We start from the raw sequence: 17,928 nt of genomic DNA, 5'->3' as shown, positions 1-17,928 counted from the left end.
TTTTGGTGTTATTTTCTGCGGCGAAAATCTTACAGTTTATCACGTACGATTGTATCAATAAGTCTGAAAGAAGCGTTACATGCACAATGCACATTAAAAATAATTAATTTAGAATGATATTATAAATCTTATTTTGTAAATTGCTGTCTATCTTCGAGTGCAACTCAAATATTCACCTGCTTCATGATTCTGAGATAATATAATCTGAATGGTGGATGCAAACAGTGAAGTACGTTTTTTAAGGCTTTCTTTACTCCATGGAGGGTGTGGAGGTGGGGGGAGTTGCCAGTAAAAAGGCAACGTAAAACGGCTGCCCGCCCCGAGCGACCTACACCGGAATGCGCAAGCGCGCATGTGCATCTGACCCGGATGTAGTTCCTTTTAGTCGGGACAAGACCTTTCCATTTCATGTTCCCAGATAGTAAACAAACACGGAATAAAATCCCTTCCAGGTGTCCGTCACGTGCCACGAAACGACTCCTATTAAAATCCAGGTATGTCCTTTGCGAGAAGGCGACAGGACATGCACGTTTGATATGCGGTGAGAGAAAGCAAGTTGATGATGGTGCAAAACGTATTTAATTTAAATTATTTGTACGTCATGAAAACCTGGTAAAGTACTGAAATTGAAATTGTACTTCTGGGCCCTTGAAATATTATTTAAAAATATTATTTTAGAGAAAGTATTGGGAAAGTCATGAACATTTTGCGTGGATAACATTTTGGATGCCTAAAGCAAATAGTGTGTCTGCGTGTTCCTGTATGTGCGACTCGGTGCGCGCGGGCGTGCATGTCGACGCACGATCAAAAGGGGAGGCTCACTTTGTTCATTTAAATGAGCATTCGGCTCCGTGCAAAACATCCTGCTACATTATCGTGCAAAGGAGTTGCAGCGCATCACTAAATTCGGTGAGTAAAAAAGTTTAATATTTCTGCCAACCTTTTGATTGGGCGTGGGGGGTTTCTCAACTACAAATTCGAGAAGTTTACCGCGTACTTGGTCTTACGCGACATTTCGAAGTAAAAGTAATTGACATTTTTAGTTGTGTCTAGAGTTAAGATGGTAAAACACGAAAAACGGCGTCACTCCAAAGGAATGACCACTTTCGAGAGACATTCAGCCGCGCATATACACAAGCACATATATTTTATACCTGGTGCGCGCATTAAATAGACGCTCTCTGTCCTGAACGCTCAAGCGAGTATATTGCTTGAAAAGGCAGCTGTGATAAATTTCCTCAACAAGAACTGCTTTTGAATGGATGCAGCATCTACTGGGTTTCCATACCTAAAAGAGAAATTGAGCTGTTTTAAATTGTAAATTAGTTTTCATCAGGTTTTTTAGAAGTAATGCTTGGGTGAAAGTGTAACCTTCCCCTGGTGAAAAGTACATTCATAGCATTTTAATTGATGTTTAATATTAAAACTGGGTACAAAAAAAGCCCTCTGAGAAATTCACAGTGCAGTACCAAAAAAGTAAAACTTTTATGGATTTAAAATTTATTGTGAAGTTCAAACGATTTCATCAAATCATAAGTGCAATGCGTTTTTCCTTCCCAGGTCCACAAACAGAAAAATCAATGGACTCTTAGATCCATCCACCCTTGCCTTGTGCAACAACAGAATCACGTTTAAAACCCTATTAGAATCATTCTGTAATGAGATGTCCTTTTTTAATTATGCTTGATTGGTTGAAAACAAGCATGTGAGAGATAAAAATGAACTTCTTCTCAACTCGTGTCATGCACCGCATTCTCAAATGAAGTGTTTTAGTGTTTAATAAATGGTTAACATTAAACCTATGACTTAAACCAAGAATCAGACTTGAGAAACATTTGGAAGCGGAATCGAGCAAATTCAAACAAAGCCTCACCCTCTGCTAAATATGGATTGTGCAAGGAAAATGTGTTACTTTTTCTGTCTTGGAAATTGAGTGAAGTGTTTTGGGGGAAAAAAAAGAAAACTATTGCTATAAATGCTTACGAACCTTGTAAATTAAAGATGTAGAAGTATTGATGTAAAAAAAAAAAAAAAAGTCCTTGAATTCTTGATCAACGTGTCTCATGTTGTGATATTTTTTAGCTGGGGGATTTTTCTTCACAGTCTTGCATTTAACATCACGTAACCTCCAGCCAGAGGAAGGATGGACCCTCGTTGCAAGAGGCATGAGCGGGGAAGCAACTGGACCGACCAAGAGATTGTGGAACTGCTCCAACTGTGGTCCGAGGAATCTATCCAGATAGAACTGGAAAGCTCATTGCGCAACCAGCGAGTGTTTGACCGCATCGCACTCTTTCTGCGCGAAAAGGGTATGTACCGTACTGGCGACCAGTGCAGGGAGAAGATTAAAAAGATGAAGCTGGAGTATCGTCGCATTAAGGACAACCACAAATTGAGATCTTGGAAATTTTACGATGTGATGGATCGGGTCTTGGCTAACCGACCAGCTGTCACTTATTCCACTCAGGGTGGAACATTTGTTGGTCAGCAATTGGTTCAGAGTCCCGATGGAAGTGACTCGTTCCTGCAAGGAAATTCCTCGCTAGCCTCCTTTGGTCCAGCTTCTTCAGGTGGGTTTCTGTTTGGTCAGCCCCCTAAAACTGAAGATCCACTGGATGTAAAACTTGAAAATGCTGACGAAATTCCATTGAATGCCAATGTTGCACAACCAGAGCTGTGTTACAGATCAGGAGATGAACAGGAAACAGATGGACAATCTTTACTGGGAACAGAGGACACATTTGCTCAAGGAGACAGTTCTGCTCGTTCAAGAATTTCCCCTTCAGGTAGTTTTTTTTTTTAAATTAAGGGTACAACAGACATTATTGCCACTTGCAAAATTTGAACTCAAGAAAATATAAAACCCTGGATGTCCTCTACGACGATAACGCCCCATTTTGAATGAAACTTTCAGAGGACTATTGATTTAACATTGACTACGTTTACTTGCAGGCAATAACCTTTACATAACCAGAATAGTCGCAATATTCCGTTTTCCCACAGCCATGTAAATACCCGCAAAAACCCAAATATGCTCATATTAAGTTTTAAAAACCTTATACCCGGTGCCCCCTTTTCTATCTCGGCCGGGTTCATGAAGCTTAATAGGGGCATATTCCCGATTTAACAATTAATCTGTTGTAAACCGGTAAAACCAACAGCGTAGCGACATCGATACTAAATGAAAAGTAAACAAAGGAAATGTTTCACCCAATGCATCCTTTTTTTTTAGACTGCTTGTCCTCATTAGTTTCACAGGTGATATGGATCATGTCCAGAGAGGCAGGATAAACCTCGGCCTGGTCATCATCCATTGCAGGGCACACATCGACAAATAACCTTTCATACTCACATTCACACCAATGGGAAGTTTGGAGGCATCAATAAAGCTAATATGTTTTTGGAAAGTGGGAGAACGTACACACGTCAGATTAAAAAATATAATCCAAACTGTTAAATGATTTAGGCATTTTATTTACTTTTGTTTGGTACTTTTGTACTTCTCTTTTTTATGTGCATATTAGATTGAATACTTGATGTCAGTGTGATGTTATTTCGCAATTTACTGCACTTTAAATGCCATGTTATATTTTAACTTAAATTTAATTACCATCCAATTAGGATTAAAACCATGACATATAAAGTGAGAAGGGAAATAGCAGGAAAAAAACATTTGCCTGTCAGATGTAAACGCTATCAAGAAATTTTAAAAGCGAACATTCGGCCAATGGAAAGTAGACAGCGGATTAAATTCTGTTACCGTATTTTCGCAGTCATAGGACACGCTGCCTCAAAGGGCACAACACCTGTTGAGGGTGCTATTTCTGTCTTTGAAGTGTGTGCCCCGCCTTACAAGGTGCTAGCTCAGCTGCTTTTAGCACTGAGGGTGCTATTTCTGTCTTTGAAGCACACACTGAGCGCGCCTAAGGCGCTAACTCAGCTGCTTTTAGCATAGCAATAGCTCGGCTGCTCGCGCTGACTCAGCCCATGGCAATTCACTTAGCCTCAATACCATAAGCAATCGCCACATTTCAAAGACAGTTGCCATGATACCATTGACGATCGCTATCATTAACAATGATTCTAACCAATAATAGGTATCATGGCAATAGTCTACAAGACTACGTCAGGGGAGGGACTTCACTGGTCACCACACTCCTTAGAGCAGGGATGTCCAAACTTTTTGCAAAGCGGGCCGGATTTGAAGTTGCAAAATGTGGGGGGGGCCGACCTCGGCTGACATTCACTGCATAAACAACAATATATTCAAACACATTTTAGCAAGCGATTCTGTGTTTCACATTTTGCTTTTTTATTTGCATTTAAACCATCAAACATGTATTTTGGTTCATTTGAAATATGAACATCACATGCAATTGAATATTTGCTTAACTTTTTATTCTTAAACAGAAGTAATTATACTCTTGAGTGCAAATAATATTTGAACATGAATTATATTATGAACATGAATTATATTATCATCATGGGAGTTCAATGTCCACAGAATTTTTGAAAAACAGAAATGATTACCACAAGTGCAGGACTAATTTGATATATATGACATATCAAATATAAATGTTGATTGAAAATTTTATTCTGGAATGAAAACCGACAACTTGTCTGAATTTGTGACTGAACAAAACAAAATTAAGTCAGTTATTTTAATGACAAATGACTTGCCTGCATTAATGTGACGGGTGATACTGAGATCTGGACTGCAGCACAAAGGCCAGGTCTGGCTCAAAGGCAGAAGTATTAATGCGCAAGATGTCTCGCGGATGAGAGTCTGTGAGCCGTGTCCTCAGACGACTCTTATTTAAGTTCATTACAGAGAATGTCTTTTCACACAAATACGTCGACCCAAACAAGCTCAACATTTTCTTAGCAAACTCTCGAATCCTGCCTTTATCCAGCTCTCTGTAAAAGTTGGCAAGAGAAAGTTGCTGGTGCCGACTACGGCTCTCGGCGTCACACTGCAACTCAATGAGCTCCAGCTGTAAATGGGCTGGAACATTGTCTGTGACCACGGAGAAAGGTGATGAAAAAAGAGCGATGTCCTTCTCAATAGCTGCAAAATCCCGAAAGCGTTGTGTGAACTCTTCAGCCAAAGATTTCATATCTGATGCGTACCTCTTCGTTTGTGCACTGATATTGCTCTCTGGGAATCTGATTATGATTTCTTGCAGCGCTGAGAAATGTGCAGTATTGGGCTGGGTCTGCGACAGGTGTCTTTCAAACAGTTTGAGCTTGATTCCAAAGGCTTTGATGTGTGAAAATAGTTGGTTTATGACTCTGTCTGGTCCCTGGAGACTGGTGTTCAGGACATTAAGGTGCTTTGTAATGTCAACTAGAAAACCCAAATCAGCTAGCCACATGGGGTCACTTAGTTCTTGCATAGGTTGTCCCTTTTCAGCCAAAAACTCACAGATTTGCTGCTTAAGAGAGTAGAAGCGCGACAGTGCAGAACCCCGACTAAGCCATCGCACGTCAGTGAAATAGACAACATCTCCATATTCTGCATGAACATCGCTGAGAAACTGTTGAAACTGGCGGTGGCATAGCGCTCTGGAGCGAATATAGTTAATAGCCTTTATCACCGGTTTCATAACATGTTCGTATTGGAGATGTTTGGCACACAGAACTTGCTGATGAATGATGCAATGGAGTTTTACAGCGCTACCCCCTTCTTCACTTACTTTGTTACATATTAGTGTCGCTAATCCACTTCGTTCGCCAGCCATGGATGGTGCGCCGTCCGTAATAATCCCAGAAATTTTATTCCACGGGAGTTTTAAGTCATCCACGGCAGCGCAAACAGAAGAGAATAGGTCTGTTCCTCTCGTTTGGGCTTTCAGGCTCTGCAGGTCAAGTAGTTCTTCAGTAACGTTCATTTCATTGTCCACTCCTCTCAAAACAATAAGCAACTGGGCAGTGTCCGAGGCGTCTGTGCTTTTGTCGCAAGCCAGCGAAAAAAAATCAAACTCCTTTCCTTGGACCCCCAATTGTCTTTTGATGTCTGACGACACTTCCTCAATCCTGCGTGCTACGGTGTTACGTGCCAGGCAAACTTTGGCAAACTCTTGCTGCTTCTCGGGACATATTTTCTTCGCCATAGTCATCATGCAGTCTTTGATAAATTCACCCTCGGTGAAAGGTTTGCAATGCTTCGCGATCAGTGTTGCTACCTCGTAGCTAGCTTTCGTGGCATTCTCATTTGACTCTCGGGCTCTTGCAAAATACTGCTGCTGTGAGAATAAACCCGCTTCAAGTTGCGCCAATTTCTTGCTGCGTTCCTCCCCGGTCAAATTGTCATACATGTCAGCGTGTTTCGTTTGGTAATGTCGTTTGACATTGAACTCTTTAAAAACAGCCACGGTCTCTTTGCAAATGAGACAGACACAGTTGTTACGTATTTCTGTGAAGAAATGGTCCAATTTCCACACATCTTTGAAGCGTCGACCCTCGCAGTCAACTTTCCTTTTTTTGTTTATTGTCGCCATTTTATAAATTGGGGGTAAAGGTCACCCGGGCTGATGCCTTTTAGTGATACTGCCTCTAGTGGGTAAATTAAGAACAGCAGTTAGGAAGAGCGCGCACTCAGTACTGTATATGTGCGGGCCAGAATGTATTAATTTTATTACAGAGGCTGCGGGCCGGATTAAGTTTGACCCCGGGCCGCATTTGGCCCCCGGGCCGGACTTTGGACATGTCTGCCTTAGAGTCACGGTTTAAAAAAAAAAAAAAAATCAGCATACAAGCAAACAAAGAAATAAGATTAACACAAAACATGTATCTCTCATGCCATCAATATACCCAAAAGAAATAAAAATAACACAAAAAGATTATAGCAATGGCTTCTTGGGAGCCACTCAGCCTCAGCCAATCACATGGCTGTTTTGAGAGATGTGCTGTTATGCTTTGGGCTTTTTGTCTGTTGTCTAAACCTGGGACGTTTCTTGCTTGCAATAACATAAATGATAAGACAGACTACAACATTGTGGACAGCTGCCCTTTTGTCCAGCTTTCTCCCACACCATCACCCAAACACCATAGTCACATAATGTATAGTCATGGTCACTTTGAAGCATAGATGACTCACACTTTGTCCAGCAGGGTGTGCTAACATGCACTCCGAACAGCCCAATGAGTAAAAGGGTTGATGGTCGCGAGTGATACTTTGTCCATATAATGAGCGCAGTCGCCTTACAAGGCGCTGTGTTAGTTTAGGGGAAGATTTGGGACTTTTAAGTGCGCCTTATGACTGCGAAAATACGGTAATTCCTACAAATTCTTTTAAAACGCCTTTGCGGCCAAGCTACATAAAAATAAAAACATTGATAAACTGATTTGACGTCACCGTCCTTTAAAGGGGTGAGGGGGAGAAGTTGGTAGGGGTTTCAGTTGCACAGGATTTATTTGGAATTATTTTTTCATATTGCAATAAGTGAGCATTACTTTTCATTTGAATCTATAGGCCTCCTGTCTTTTTCCATTTTAAGAGTTAATAGAAACTAATGTAATTATATTCAAGGTGATTCCCCCACCCCTCAATAACTTTTTTATTTTGTGTGGAGGCATGTCATTTCGCATTCATCCCATCTCAGGCTTCTCTCATATGCACATTTGACGTTGCTTCTTCTACTTCCCACTTAGGCACTGTTCCTGTCCCACATGACGCATCTAGGGAGAGCTTCTCTCCCCTGGCTGCATCAAAACAGAGGAGACGTCATAAGGCAAGCAAAACCGTGTGTGGCCATGGAAGTGGAAAGTGCTGCAGCCAGGGCCCCCTCAACAAAGCTCTTGCCAGCTTCCTCATGTGGCAGCAGTGTGCCGAAGATCGCTTCATCTCCTGGGAGGAGGCATGGCTAGAGAAGGAGTTGCAAGCTGATGAGCGGAGACAGCAGCAAGAAGACAGGAGAGTGGAACAGGAGCGCCAGCATGAGCTGCGCCTGTTTGGCATGCTTACTGGGGCGTTAACTGCAGTCAGACAGGGTGCTGTGACCACAGAAACAGCACCGGCTAACAGCCCCGTGTCCCCGCTCGATCATCAGTCAGCTTTACTGGCAACATCAACTGCCTCCTCTGCACCATCCTCATCTCATCCACAAACAGAGCCTCCCTCCGCACACTCTGCTTCCACTAAGGGGACAATAAAGTCGGAGCTGCACCCATCAGTCAAGACATCTGAGAGTGCTTTGGCTACTGCGAGAGGTGCAAAGTCTCCTGTGGCCAGCTCGTACCTGTCCAGTCGTGGTAACAGTATTCGACAGCATCAAGGCATCCTCCAGGAAGGTTTTGCTCAGTATTTAGCAAACAGATATGCCATTGACAACCCCAATGTAAGTTCAGTTTCCCAGTGCCGGTAACATTTATTAGTTTTATAAACACAAAAGTGATTGCAGCTGTCTCTGTGCCCCGTGTCCTAGGGTGTCATCAATATGGGCACAAGCGAGAACAAGCTCTGCTATGATCTTCTTCATAAAAGAGTAATATGTGCTGCATGTTGTTCTGATATTCTATTCATATTTGGATTAACTTTGTCATACATGAATACAATACAAGACAGTACAATTTCACTTTCCTTTCCACTGCAGTTGACCCAGTCTGACATGCTACACGTTGAACCAGAGCTGTTGCAGTATGGTGACTGGAGGGGGCATGCTTTGTAAGTGATTTGCCTTTACTTAGATTTTTTTTTTATGTAGAAATGATTCATTTTCAGTCTTGTTCTTTCAGCCTGAGAGAAGCGATTGCAGAGTTTCTAACTCACTACTGCCGTTCCCCAAAGCTATTGAAAGCTGACAATGTGAGTGGAATTTATTTCATAATCTGATGGGTCACTGGTTAAATGCTTCATTTTGCCATGGTGTCGTCACATTGCAGTGACTTAATACAAGTGTCCAACGCAAGTTTATCATAGTCTGGTATCTGTTGCATTATGATCATTTAATAAATGTATGGCACAGAGAGCAATACGAGACATGCGGACATGAATAGAGATTTCAGACTGATCAGCGCACGAAATGGGCCTCTGGTTTTGAGGTTGGCTGGGTTCTGTGCCTTGCTTAATGGCACCTCGACAGACTAGTATTGCCAACAAACAGTTGTATTCATTTTATTGGCAGCTTTGGTGGGATCCTAAATTTGACTTTGATTGGTATCCCTGTAACATGCTGTATTGGTTGTTTCCCCTAAATATGAGTAAATAACCAGTTTTGCTGTATTGAAGATGGCTCAAACTAATGAATGTGACCACAAATTAATGAGGAAATTGTTATTGGTGTATGAGAGGAATCACCCCCTGCCTGGGGTGCCTCCGGGCAAGTCTCCAACTAATTGAAATTGGGGAAAAAGGCTGTACCATTTTTTTATTTTTATTTATTTATTTTTTATAGCTGATGTTGCCAATTCAATTTACTCGAGTTAGTTGATTGGCCAATTCGTCATTCAGTTCAAGTTTAGTAACTTTCTTAATTTGTACATCATCAGGCCCTCCTCGGCACTAACAAACCTATTTTCGACTTTGCAATAACGCAGTTCATTTTTGTACTTTTTCAGGTTGTGGCAATGAATGGATGTAGTTCCCTCTTTTCATCCATTGCAGCAGTTATTTGTGACCCAAAAGGTAGGTCTCCAAATCGACATAATACGTAGCTTGTTTTAAATGTCATACTGTTTAATTGAAAGTGGAAGATATAACTAAAAAAAATAGTTGGTAACAACTGACACACACATTTAACACATAATTGCCACTGCGTTGGTTCACCACTTACATACATTTACCACTGGAATTTTATCGCATTTGCATGTAGCAGGGTGGGTGGCGACACAATTATAGAGTGGAGCCTATTATCAAAATGGAGGGAAGAAAATCTGCTAGTGGTAATTTAAAGAGGAACTAAACTCAAGATGTCAAGACTTGACTTCCTATTCCTACCCACTTTTTTTTTGCTAAGAACACCATGGAGTTAGTAAATATTAAGCAATGACCAGCCACATTTTCAATCTAATTACATGTACAAAAGTTAAATAGCAATACCATGATCATAAACATCATCATCTACATGGACTTCCTGAGTTCTGAGTCTGCAGCCCTTTTTGCGGATCTCTTTCACCTCAAGAAGTTCATGTACAACACGTTTACTCCTCACTACACTTTCTCTGATGACCACTACATGTTTTCCATCTCAGCCGTGATCTCCACAAAATCCAATGAGTAGACTCATCACTTTCTGAAATCTGTCAGCTGATATGGTTCAGTGCATGCTATATTTGCAAGTAAGGCTTCATCACTTCCCGTCTGCAGCTGATAATGATTTCACTCAACATAGTGTCCAATATTTTGACTGATTATTTTGTTTAATTCTTTTTCCATGAAAGCTGTAATAGCCTACTGTGATCCTCTAGTGCTGTTACACACAGTGTAATTTTGCTTTACATTTTTTTTAGGTTTAGTTCCCCTTTAAGCACTATATATATTGCATTGTATAACAAGTAGAAAATGACTCCACATCCAAGTTGCATTGACTGTCAAAACACAATGTGTATTTTTTTTGTCTTTTTTGTAGATGCTATTCTCATTCCCAGTCCTTTCTATGGTGCTATTACTGAAGACCTGCATTTGTATAGTGATGTCAAGTTGTTTCATGTCCCACTCGACTGTGAGGTAGAAACATACAGTACATCTTGAATTTATTATTTGCTTCATATAAACAGTTGCTATGTATGCAGTTGGACCTCCAAATGTTCCTGATCGGCATTTGCAAACCCACCTTTTCAACCTCTGGCTCACTATTTATTTTGTTTTTTGAATGAGATGCCCACAAACTTTGGGGGTCCCCTGTACTGCATTGATTATATAAATTCATCAACCCTCTTTGTCATGTTGCACTTTAGCTTATGGTGCACCACTCAATGTTATACTGCATGTACGCTGTTGATGTTGAGACCTGCCTTCTTTTTTTGAAAAACATTTATAGGATGGTAACGAAGCTGGTCGACTTTTTCACCTCACCGTGAGCAAACTGGAGGAGGCAATACAAAAGGCTGAGCAAGAGGTAATCCACGCGTTGGTTTGTTTTACAGTTAATATTTTGAGAAAGTGTTGACCCATCAATGGCAAATTCTGGAAACGAGGGAAAAAAATCCCACCACATCCTGTTACATTGATTTGTAAATGTTGCTCTCCAAATAGGGGGTGAACATTCGGGCTATTATACTGATGAATCCCCACAATCCTCTTGCTGAGATCTACAACCCAAAGGAGATGCTTTCCTTCTTGGAGTTTGCCAAAAGGTGTGTTTTGCAACACAGTTAACTCGATCTGAGGTATGACGTAACATAACAACAGAGGGTGACATGTAGCGGATATTAAACGTCAACATACCTCTCTAGAAATGTACAGTGGGCACATCTGACGACGCACCTTCTAACCAGATGTCTGACAAAAATGCCATTTTAAATATGGACAAAACACATGCTCCTAATACATTTCTTTTTTCATAATACATTTGTCAGTGCATGTGTAAAAGAAAGATCCACTTTTCAACTACAAATGGTTTGAAGCAAACAACAAAATAACCACATGCTCAGATTTGCCCCTCCCCCCATTTTTCTTTATTTTGTGTATATATATATTTATATATATTTATATATATATATATATATATATATATATTAGACTTATCACTGACAACGTAAAGTAGCAAAGGGCAGTATTATACCCGGCCCAAGTTCTATCTTAAATATGTACAGTGGAACCAAACTATTCACAGGGGACAGGGATTGGTTGGCGTGAAAATAATGAAAATCTGGGAATAATTGATGACCATTGAAATGCATAAATGTTTTTTTTTTTTTTTTTTACTTATTTTTTTTTTTAAATCATTATCCAACTGTAACAGTCGTGAGTGGTTACCACATGATTATATTCGGGTTCTTGGCCATGTTTACGTGAGAATACTGCCAATGTTTGAGTTTTGAAAGGATTATTGACTGCAATTAAACATAGTCAATTTGAGTGTGAATGGTTTGTCTATATGTGCGCATTGATTGGCTGCTGACAAGTCTAGCGTATACCCCACCTCTCAGCCAAAATTTGTTGGGATAGGCTCCAGGTCAGCTGTAGGCCAAATTTGGGAACAAGTGGTGTTGAAAATGGATAGATGAGTGGAAGATTACATAAAATACCATGAGGTCACGCAACTCCCAAAAAACCCACATACTCCCCTTGTCATTTTAAAGTTGAGCGCCTCGGTTTCATGAGAAGTGAGCAGTGTTCTTTATGGTGTTTTACCAGCCTTCTTAAAAATAAGAATATTGTCAGTTTCAACAATGTGATCAGGAAGGTCCTAAATTTGTTGATTTGTAAGTGGTCTTGCCAGCACAAAAGCTCCTGTTTACCTTCACGATTATGCAGCTGCCAAAACCATAAATCTGTGTTTTTAAACTCATGTATTACACCTTTACTGTATGTCAGGTTGTGTGCTGAAAAACAATCGTTATACTTTTTGCACAACATATTGTATGTTGCACTCTAGTGAGGAGAAGCGGTTCGAATAACGGATGGATGGATGGTATGTTGCCCTAAAGATACTGTATATGTCTTCTGCTTTAGACACGAGATCCATGCCGTCATAGATGAAGTCTACATGCTGACGGTCTTTGATGAATCAGTAACATTTCACAGCGTCCTCAGTCTGGAAAGGTACGGCGAACCTCTCCTCTTCATCATTACTCATGTATACCCTTCATCATGATAATTATGGCTGAAGAGCACCTCTTAACTGCTAATGATGTACCCTTATTTCAGTTTGCCTGACCCACAGAGGACACATATAATGTGGGGGCTGACCAAGGTACGTGCTGTGCTGCATTATTTGGAGGGCTTTTTTTTATGACTCCTGATAGAACTGTAAATTCTCTGCTTTTCCTTGCAAAAGATTTGCTGTCAACGCTGTTTCACTTGTTGTCTTCATCTTGCCCTTTCCAGGACTTTGCAATGGCTGGAAGCAGATTAGGGACTTTGTATACTGAAAACCAAGACCTTGTGGAGGCTTTGGCCAAGTTGGGTTCATTCCATGGTATTTCTGGGACAACTCAGCATCAGATTGCTCAACTTCTTCAGGACAGAGGTATGGTTCAATGCTTTGTAGAAAGCATGCTGTTGTAGTTTTAACCTAAATGTTGTTTGCAAAGAACATGGTCCTTTAATGCCGTATCTCACTCAGCGGCAAAGGTTTGCAAGTGTGTGTGCACCTAGCAACAATTTTGTTGGTCTCAAACATTTTTTTCTTGTCGCAAAGAAATTGTGATCAAAATTTAAAATTTGATGGTGACACGAAGAACTGTTTGCAAAGAAGTGGCATACACTTGATTGTTCAATGAAGTTGTTGAGTTGGGTTATGAAAGCATGTCACAGACATGTGATGAAACTGTTCATTGTCTTTTCTAAAGCTTAGATACATTTTTTTTCTCTCCAGGACAGCATACACACTCATTCTTGTAACATTGCTTAAATGGTTAACAACCGCTCAAATATGTGAATAACTCAAATTATGTTTTGACATAGAAATCGTGTACTACACTCACTTATTTTACCAAGCCCCAATTAAACGAAATAATATGCATTTACATTTACAACACATTTGCTTTTAGCCTTTTGGCCGACGCAACATATGAATGGAGGTTTGATTGCTGCCAAAGGTGTGTCTGATCACAATTCAAGTCAGTAATGGACAATCAAATTTGAAATATTCTGAGCCGACATTAATACAGTGGAAAATAGCCTTTCCCACACTAGAGTGTCACTTCATTGAGTGGTACTTGCTTTGTTAAGTTTGCCAAACCTGGCCGTTGAAGATCGGCTTTCATAGTTGAGGTCAAAATGTATTGTTCAGCTTTAACGTGTGTCTCTTTTACTTCCGAGGGACATCTTTGTGGCTTTCAGCTTGTGCCGCAAATCATGCTGTACAAATATTTGTAAAACAATGTTCACTACTGCTGTGAAGCTAATGACGCAACACGCTGTGGTGTTGTAGAGTGGATAAGCAAGGAGTTTTTGCCTGAGAACCGAAGCAGATTGAAAGCGGCTCATTGCTACCTGACGGATGAGTTGCAGGCAATGGACATTCCCTACCTGGACAGGCCTGCTGCTTTGTATGTCTGGGCTGATTTCAGGAAGGTAACTTGACCAAGGGCACATTGTGATGCTGTGGATGCTTGGCTTGATAATCAAATGCTAATTTGTGCAGGGGGTAATTGGATTGCAAGGAGAAAGTCATTGTCATTAAAAAAATTTTATTCACTAGGTTTGATGTCACTTCCTTATCTGTTTTGCTAGTTTCTTCGATCCCAATCATGTGAGGAGGAGTTGTGTATGTGGCAGTGCTTCCTCAAACACAAAGTTGTATTGAGCTGCGGGCAAGCCTTCTCCTGCTCGACACCTGGCTGGTTTCGCATCGTATTTTCCCACCATCAGCACCTCCTTCAACTTGGTCTGTTATTATCTTATTTATTTATTTATAACCCATTGTGTATATGCGATCGTCCGTAAATTAACCAGTGTTTTTTGTTGTTGTTGTTGTGTATATATATATATATATATATATATATATATATATATATATATATATTTATAATTATATATATATATATAAATATATATATATTAATAATTATATATATATATATATATATATATATATATATATATATTTATAATTATATATATATATATATATATATAATTATAATATATAATATATATATATATTTTTTGTAATGAACCCTTGCTAACTGTAGGGGGTAGTAAACAAAGCTCTGCCGCAAATAGTGAACGTCAAGAAATTTACGCCCCCCCCCGAAAATAAGGTTACATTTGCCTATGGATGCCCCAGGGTGGCATAAAAAAATTACTTTTGTCTAAATGAAGCTCCTCAACTTACGTCAACATAACTCTGTGGCACCTAAATGCCACCAGATGGCGGCTAAGCAACACTTTTAATGCTTTGGCCTCAGCACAAAAACTGAAAAAGTGAGTTCTTTAGTAAATAACGGAGATTAGTATAAAAAATAAAAACATGCACAACTGTGAATTAGAAAATGCCGAGCTGAGGATATCTTATAAGTCATCAGTCATTAGCACTGCAGTGTCGCTAACAATGTTACATAACATTTATAAAACAGTATCAATTTGAACTGAGAACATTTCAGTCTATAAAATGTACTTATTCTTCCGGTGAAGAAATGCCTATTTTTTTTTCCTGAAGAGATTTCCTGCTTCTCTACTAAAAAATACGATGACAAAAGCTACCCAGGGGAGTTTACCTTTTCATGTTTTTATCTAGAGCAGGCATCACCAAATGGCGGACCGCGCGATGGTTCGGACCGGACCCATGACCAATCTATGATAAAAAATTTTTTCAGAGAGCATTCGCAAACGTTGGCGCTGCAATTCTAGTTAATACGGAAAATGCGTCACTGATTTGAGCCAATCAAATCTTTTGTTTACGATCCACTGCCAATTGCGCAGCAGACCGGAAAAGAGTGCTGCTGACAGTATGCCTTGCTAAAAAAGTTAGCAAGGTCGAGGCGTGTTGAATGGACGGAGAAATTTAGTTTGGTTCTGGCTGCAGCCGATTCAAAACCAGTGTGCATCATATGCTCCGAAACCGTCGCAACATTGCGAAGCGCCACTACGAAACAAAGCACCGCCCTTTTTGTGCAAAGTTATCCGCTGAAGTTTGAGGTGAGCGCACACAAAAACATCGAACTTCGAGTGCAGTATAACAGATGTTTACAGCCCAGCGGCATGCAAACGAATGTTCACTAGAAGTATCGTGGATTTTGGGGAAACATAAAAAAACATTCAGTGATGGGGAAGTTGTGAAGGAGTGCTTAAATGCTGTTGCACAAACATTATTTAAAGGAAAACACAAAGGCCAGATGTGTGAAATAATCTACCAAATCCCAATGGCCCTGACTCCGTTCCAACCCAGATTTCAGTCACTGGCAGGGCAGTCACAAACTCATTTTTCTCTTTAAGCGAAGTTAAAAAAAAATATTCAAAAGAAAAAGTGGTGTAAAAGCTCATTTTTCTCATTAAGGGATGTTAAAAAAATATTCAAAAGAAAAGGTGGTGTAAAAGCTCATTTTGAATTAGTTTTTCATGAGGACAGCCATTTTTATTGATTGTGTACTGAACATTGTTGACCTGTTTTACTTGGATAATTTGGCTTTTCGGTTATTTTTTAGGCTGATAAAATGTTATCTCAATGCTTAGCACTTGATATATTTCTGCCAGAGATATTTTACTGTTTTTTTCTGGAAGTGGCAAACTTAAGTTCCTGGAGCCACATTTTCTTGAATGTGAAATCAACGCCTTATATTTGTTTGACTGGCAAAGGTGTTTAATGGGAACATTGCTAAATATTTCGTATATAAGTGCGCTCTGTTGAAAATGACTAAATATTGAAACTATATAAAAATGTGAACATCGGTTAGACATTAAGGGAAGTTGGACTTTGGTTCGGACCTTTTAATTGGAAGAAATTTTAGTCGTGGACCTCTGTGACTTTTAATTGAATACCTATGATCTAGAGCTTTAGGCGTAAGCAGTTCCTCGAGTAATTGTATAAAATGAGCACTCATCCTTTTGTTAACTTCAAAATAAATTAGTGAATACCTTTGATATACAGTAACTTGCTTTTATCCTGTCTTGATATCAGTTGACACAACTCAACTGGATACCAATTGCTGACTTGTTTTGTGTTCAATTCATTTGTATTGTTTTAGGACTGAAAAGAATTCGAGAGGCCTTAAAAGAAATGAAAGAAAGCAGTACCAACAGGGATTCCTTTATCAAAGAAGCCAGTGAGGAGACCACGAGACCAGTGAAAGAGGGCCGCGCACCTTCAGACAATGCTACAATTGAAAATTCAACATCATCCCCCCAGAGCAAGTCATCAGACCAGCTGAAGGAGAAGGCGAGTTCTGTTCTTGACACAAGCTCGCTGGGCCCTGATGAGTTTGTGTTGCTGGACTGCCAAGCCTCTAAGCCTGCAGAGAGCCTGGACTCTCTGATTGGTACGCTCAAGCATCAAATCCGCTCGACCGATTGGTTGGAAAAGAACACGCCAGAGCGGTCTGCAGGGGAGGACCCAGAGATTCTTGATGTGTTTAAAACCCTGTTGGCACAAGCCAGAAAGTAAAGTTATGGATAAACGGGCGAAGATGTGGCTGCCAAATTACAGCGAGCGGCACTTAAGAATCCCTCTTGTCACTTTATGTTGACAACATGAACACTCAACAGGAGGCAGTTGATTTATGTCTTTGTATTTTATTTTATTTTAATTTGTTTTTTTGAGGGGGGGTGTGGAAAGAACTGGGCAGCTTTGAGACAAGACTGTCTGCAATGATGTCTTATAGTTGAGATTTGATAGGAGACTGATTTACATTGCAATGTATCCATGCTCATACAATATAATCCAATACAACTTTATTTGTATAGCGCATTTTACAACAGCTAGAGCTGCACATGATATTTGTATGCTCTATTAAATGCCAAATGTAATTGAAACAAAAGACATTTTTTATTATGAGATTATTTACTTTAATTTAAAATCTTCCTTGCACTCCTAACCGCAATGTTTTATTTTATTTTTTTTTTAACCCTGATTTTGCCAGCAAAGCAATTGAGAATAGATTCTCATTTGCAATACTGACCTGGCTGTATTTAAATATGTATTGATAATCTTTGCTATATAATTATAAACACCAGCCATCACCATTAAAGAAGTGAATTGAAAAGAGTAAGGTCTTGTTCCTCATTTGTGGTTGTAACAGCTTACACTTTTGTCTGTATGTTTGTGACTATAAAAAAAAAAGTTTATTGACTCATCCAACTCACTGATACAAGACTTGAGGCCC

General features: G+C 39.9%; 1 protein-coding gene across 7 annotated transcripts; it reads left to right on the top strand.

Moving 5' to 3' along the window:
* Nucleotides 1–337: 337 nt before the first annotated feature.
* Nucleotides 338–17,793, top strand: accs (1-aminocyclopropane-1-carboxylate synthase homolog (inactive)). 7 transcript variants are annotated; one of them, XM_088299128.1, is made up of 17 exons: nucleotides 338–494; nucleotides 2,083–2,570; nucleotides 2,673–2,786; nucleotides 7,654–8,339; nucleotides 8,427–8,486; nucleotides 8,595–8,665; nucleotides 8,737–8,806; nucleotides 9,559–9,625; nucleotides 10,569–10,666; nucleotides 10,980–11,057; nucleotides 11,195–11,295; nucleotides 12,617–12,706; nucleotides 12,812–12,857; nucleotides 12,992–13,133; nucleotides 14,040–14,182; nucleotides 14,342–14,495; nucleotides 16,795–17,792. In XM_088299128.1, exons 2-17 carry the CDS (start codon nucleotides 2,144–2,146, stop codon nucleotides 17,208–17,210), a joined length of 2,763 nt encoding a protein of 920 aa, XP_088155254.1. In that variant the 5' UTR covers nucleotides 338–494; nucleotides 2,083–2,143; the 3' UTR covers nucleotides 17,211–17,792. The 7 variants fall into 7 exon arrangements, with proteins under 7 accessions (XP_088155254.1, XP_088155249.1, XP_088155247.1 ...); XM_088299123.1 differs by having other exon boundaries at nucleotides 2,104–2,786; nucleotides 16,795–17,793; XM_088299121.1 differs by having other exon boundaries at nucleotides 2,083–2,786; nucleotides 16,795–17,793.
* Nucleotides 17,794–17,928: the final 135 nt, after the last annotated feature.

The sequence above is a fragment of the Idiotropiscis lumnitzeri genome, chromosome 6 (assembly GCF_059441095.1).
Source record: "Idiotropiscis lumnitzeri isolate Australia: NSW breed Sydney's pygmy pipehorse chromosome 6, RoL_Ilum_1.0, whole genome shotgun sequence".
Taxonomy (NCBI): domain Eukaryota; kingdom Metazoa; phylum Chordata; class Actinopteri; order Syngnathiformes; family Syngnathidae; genus Idiotropiscis; species Idiotropiscis lumnitzeri.
The sequence above is the reverse complement of the archived record's forward strand: the minus strand, read 5'-3'. Positions and strand labels throughout refer to the sequence as shown.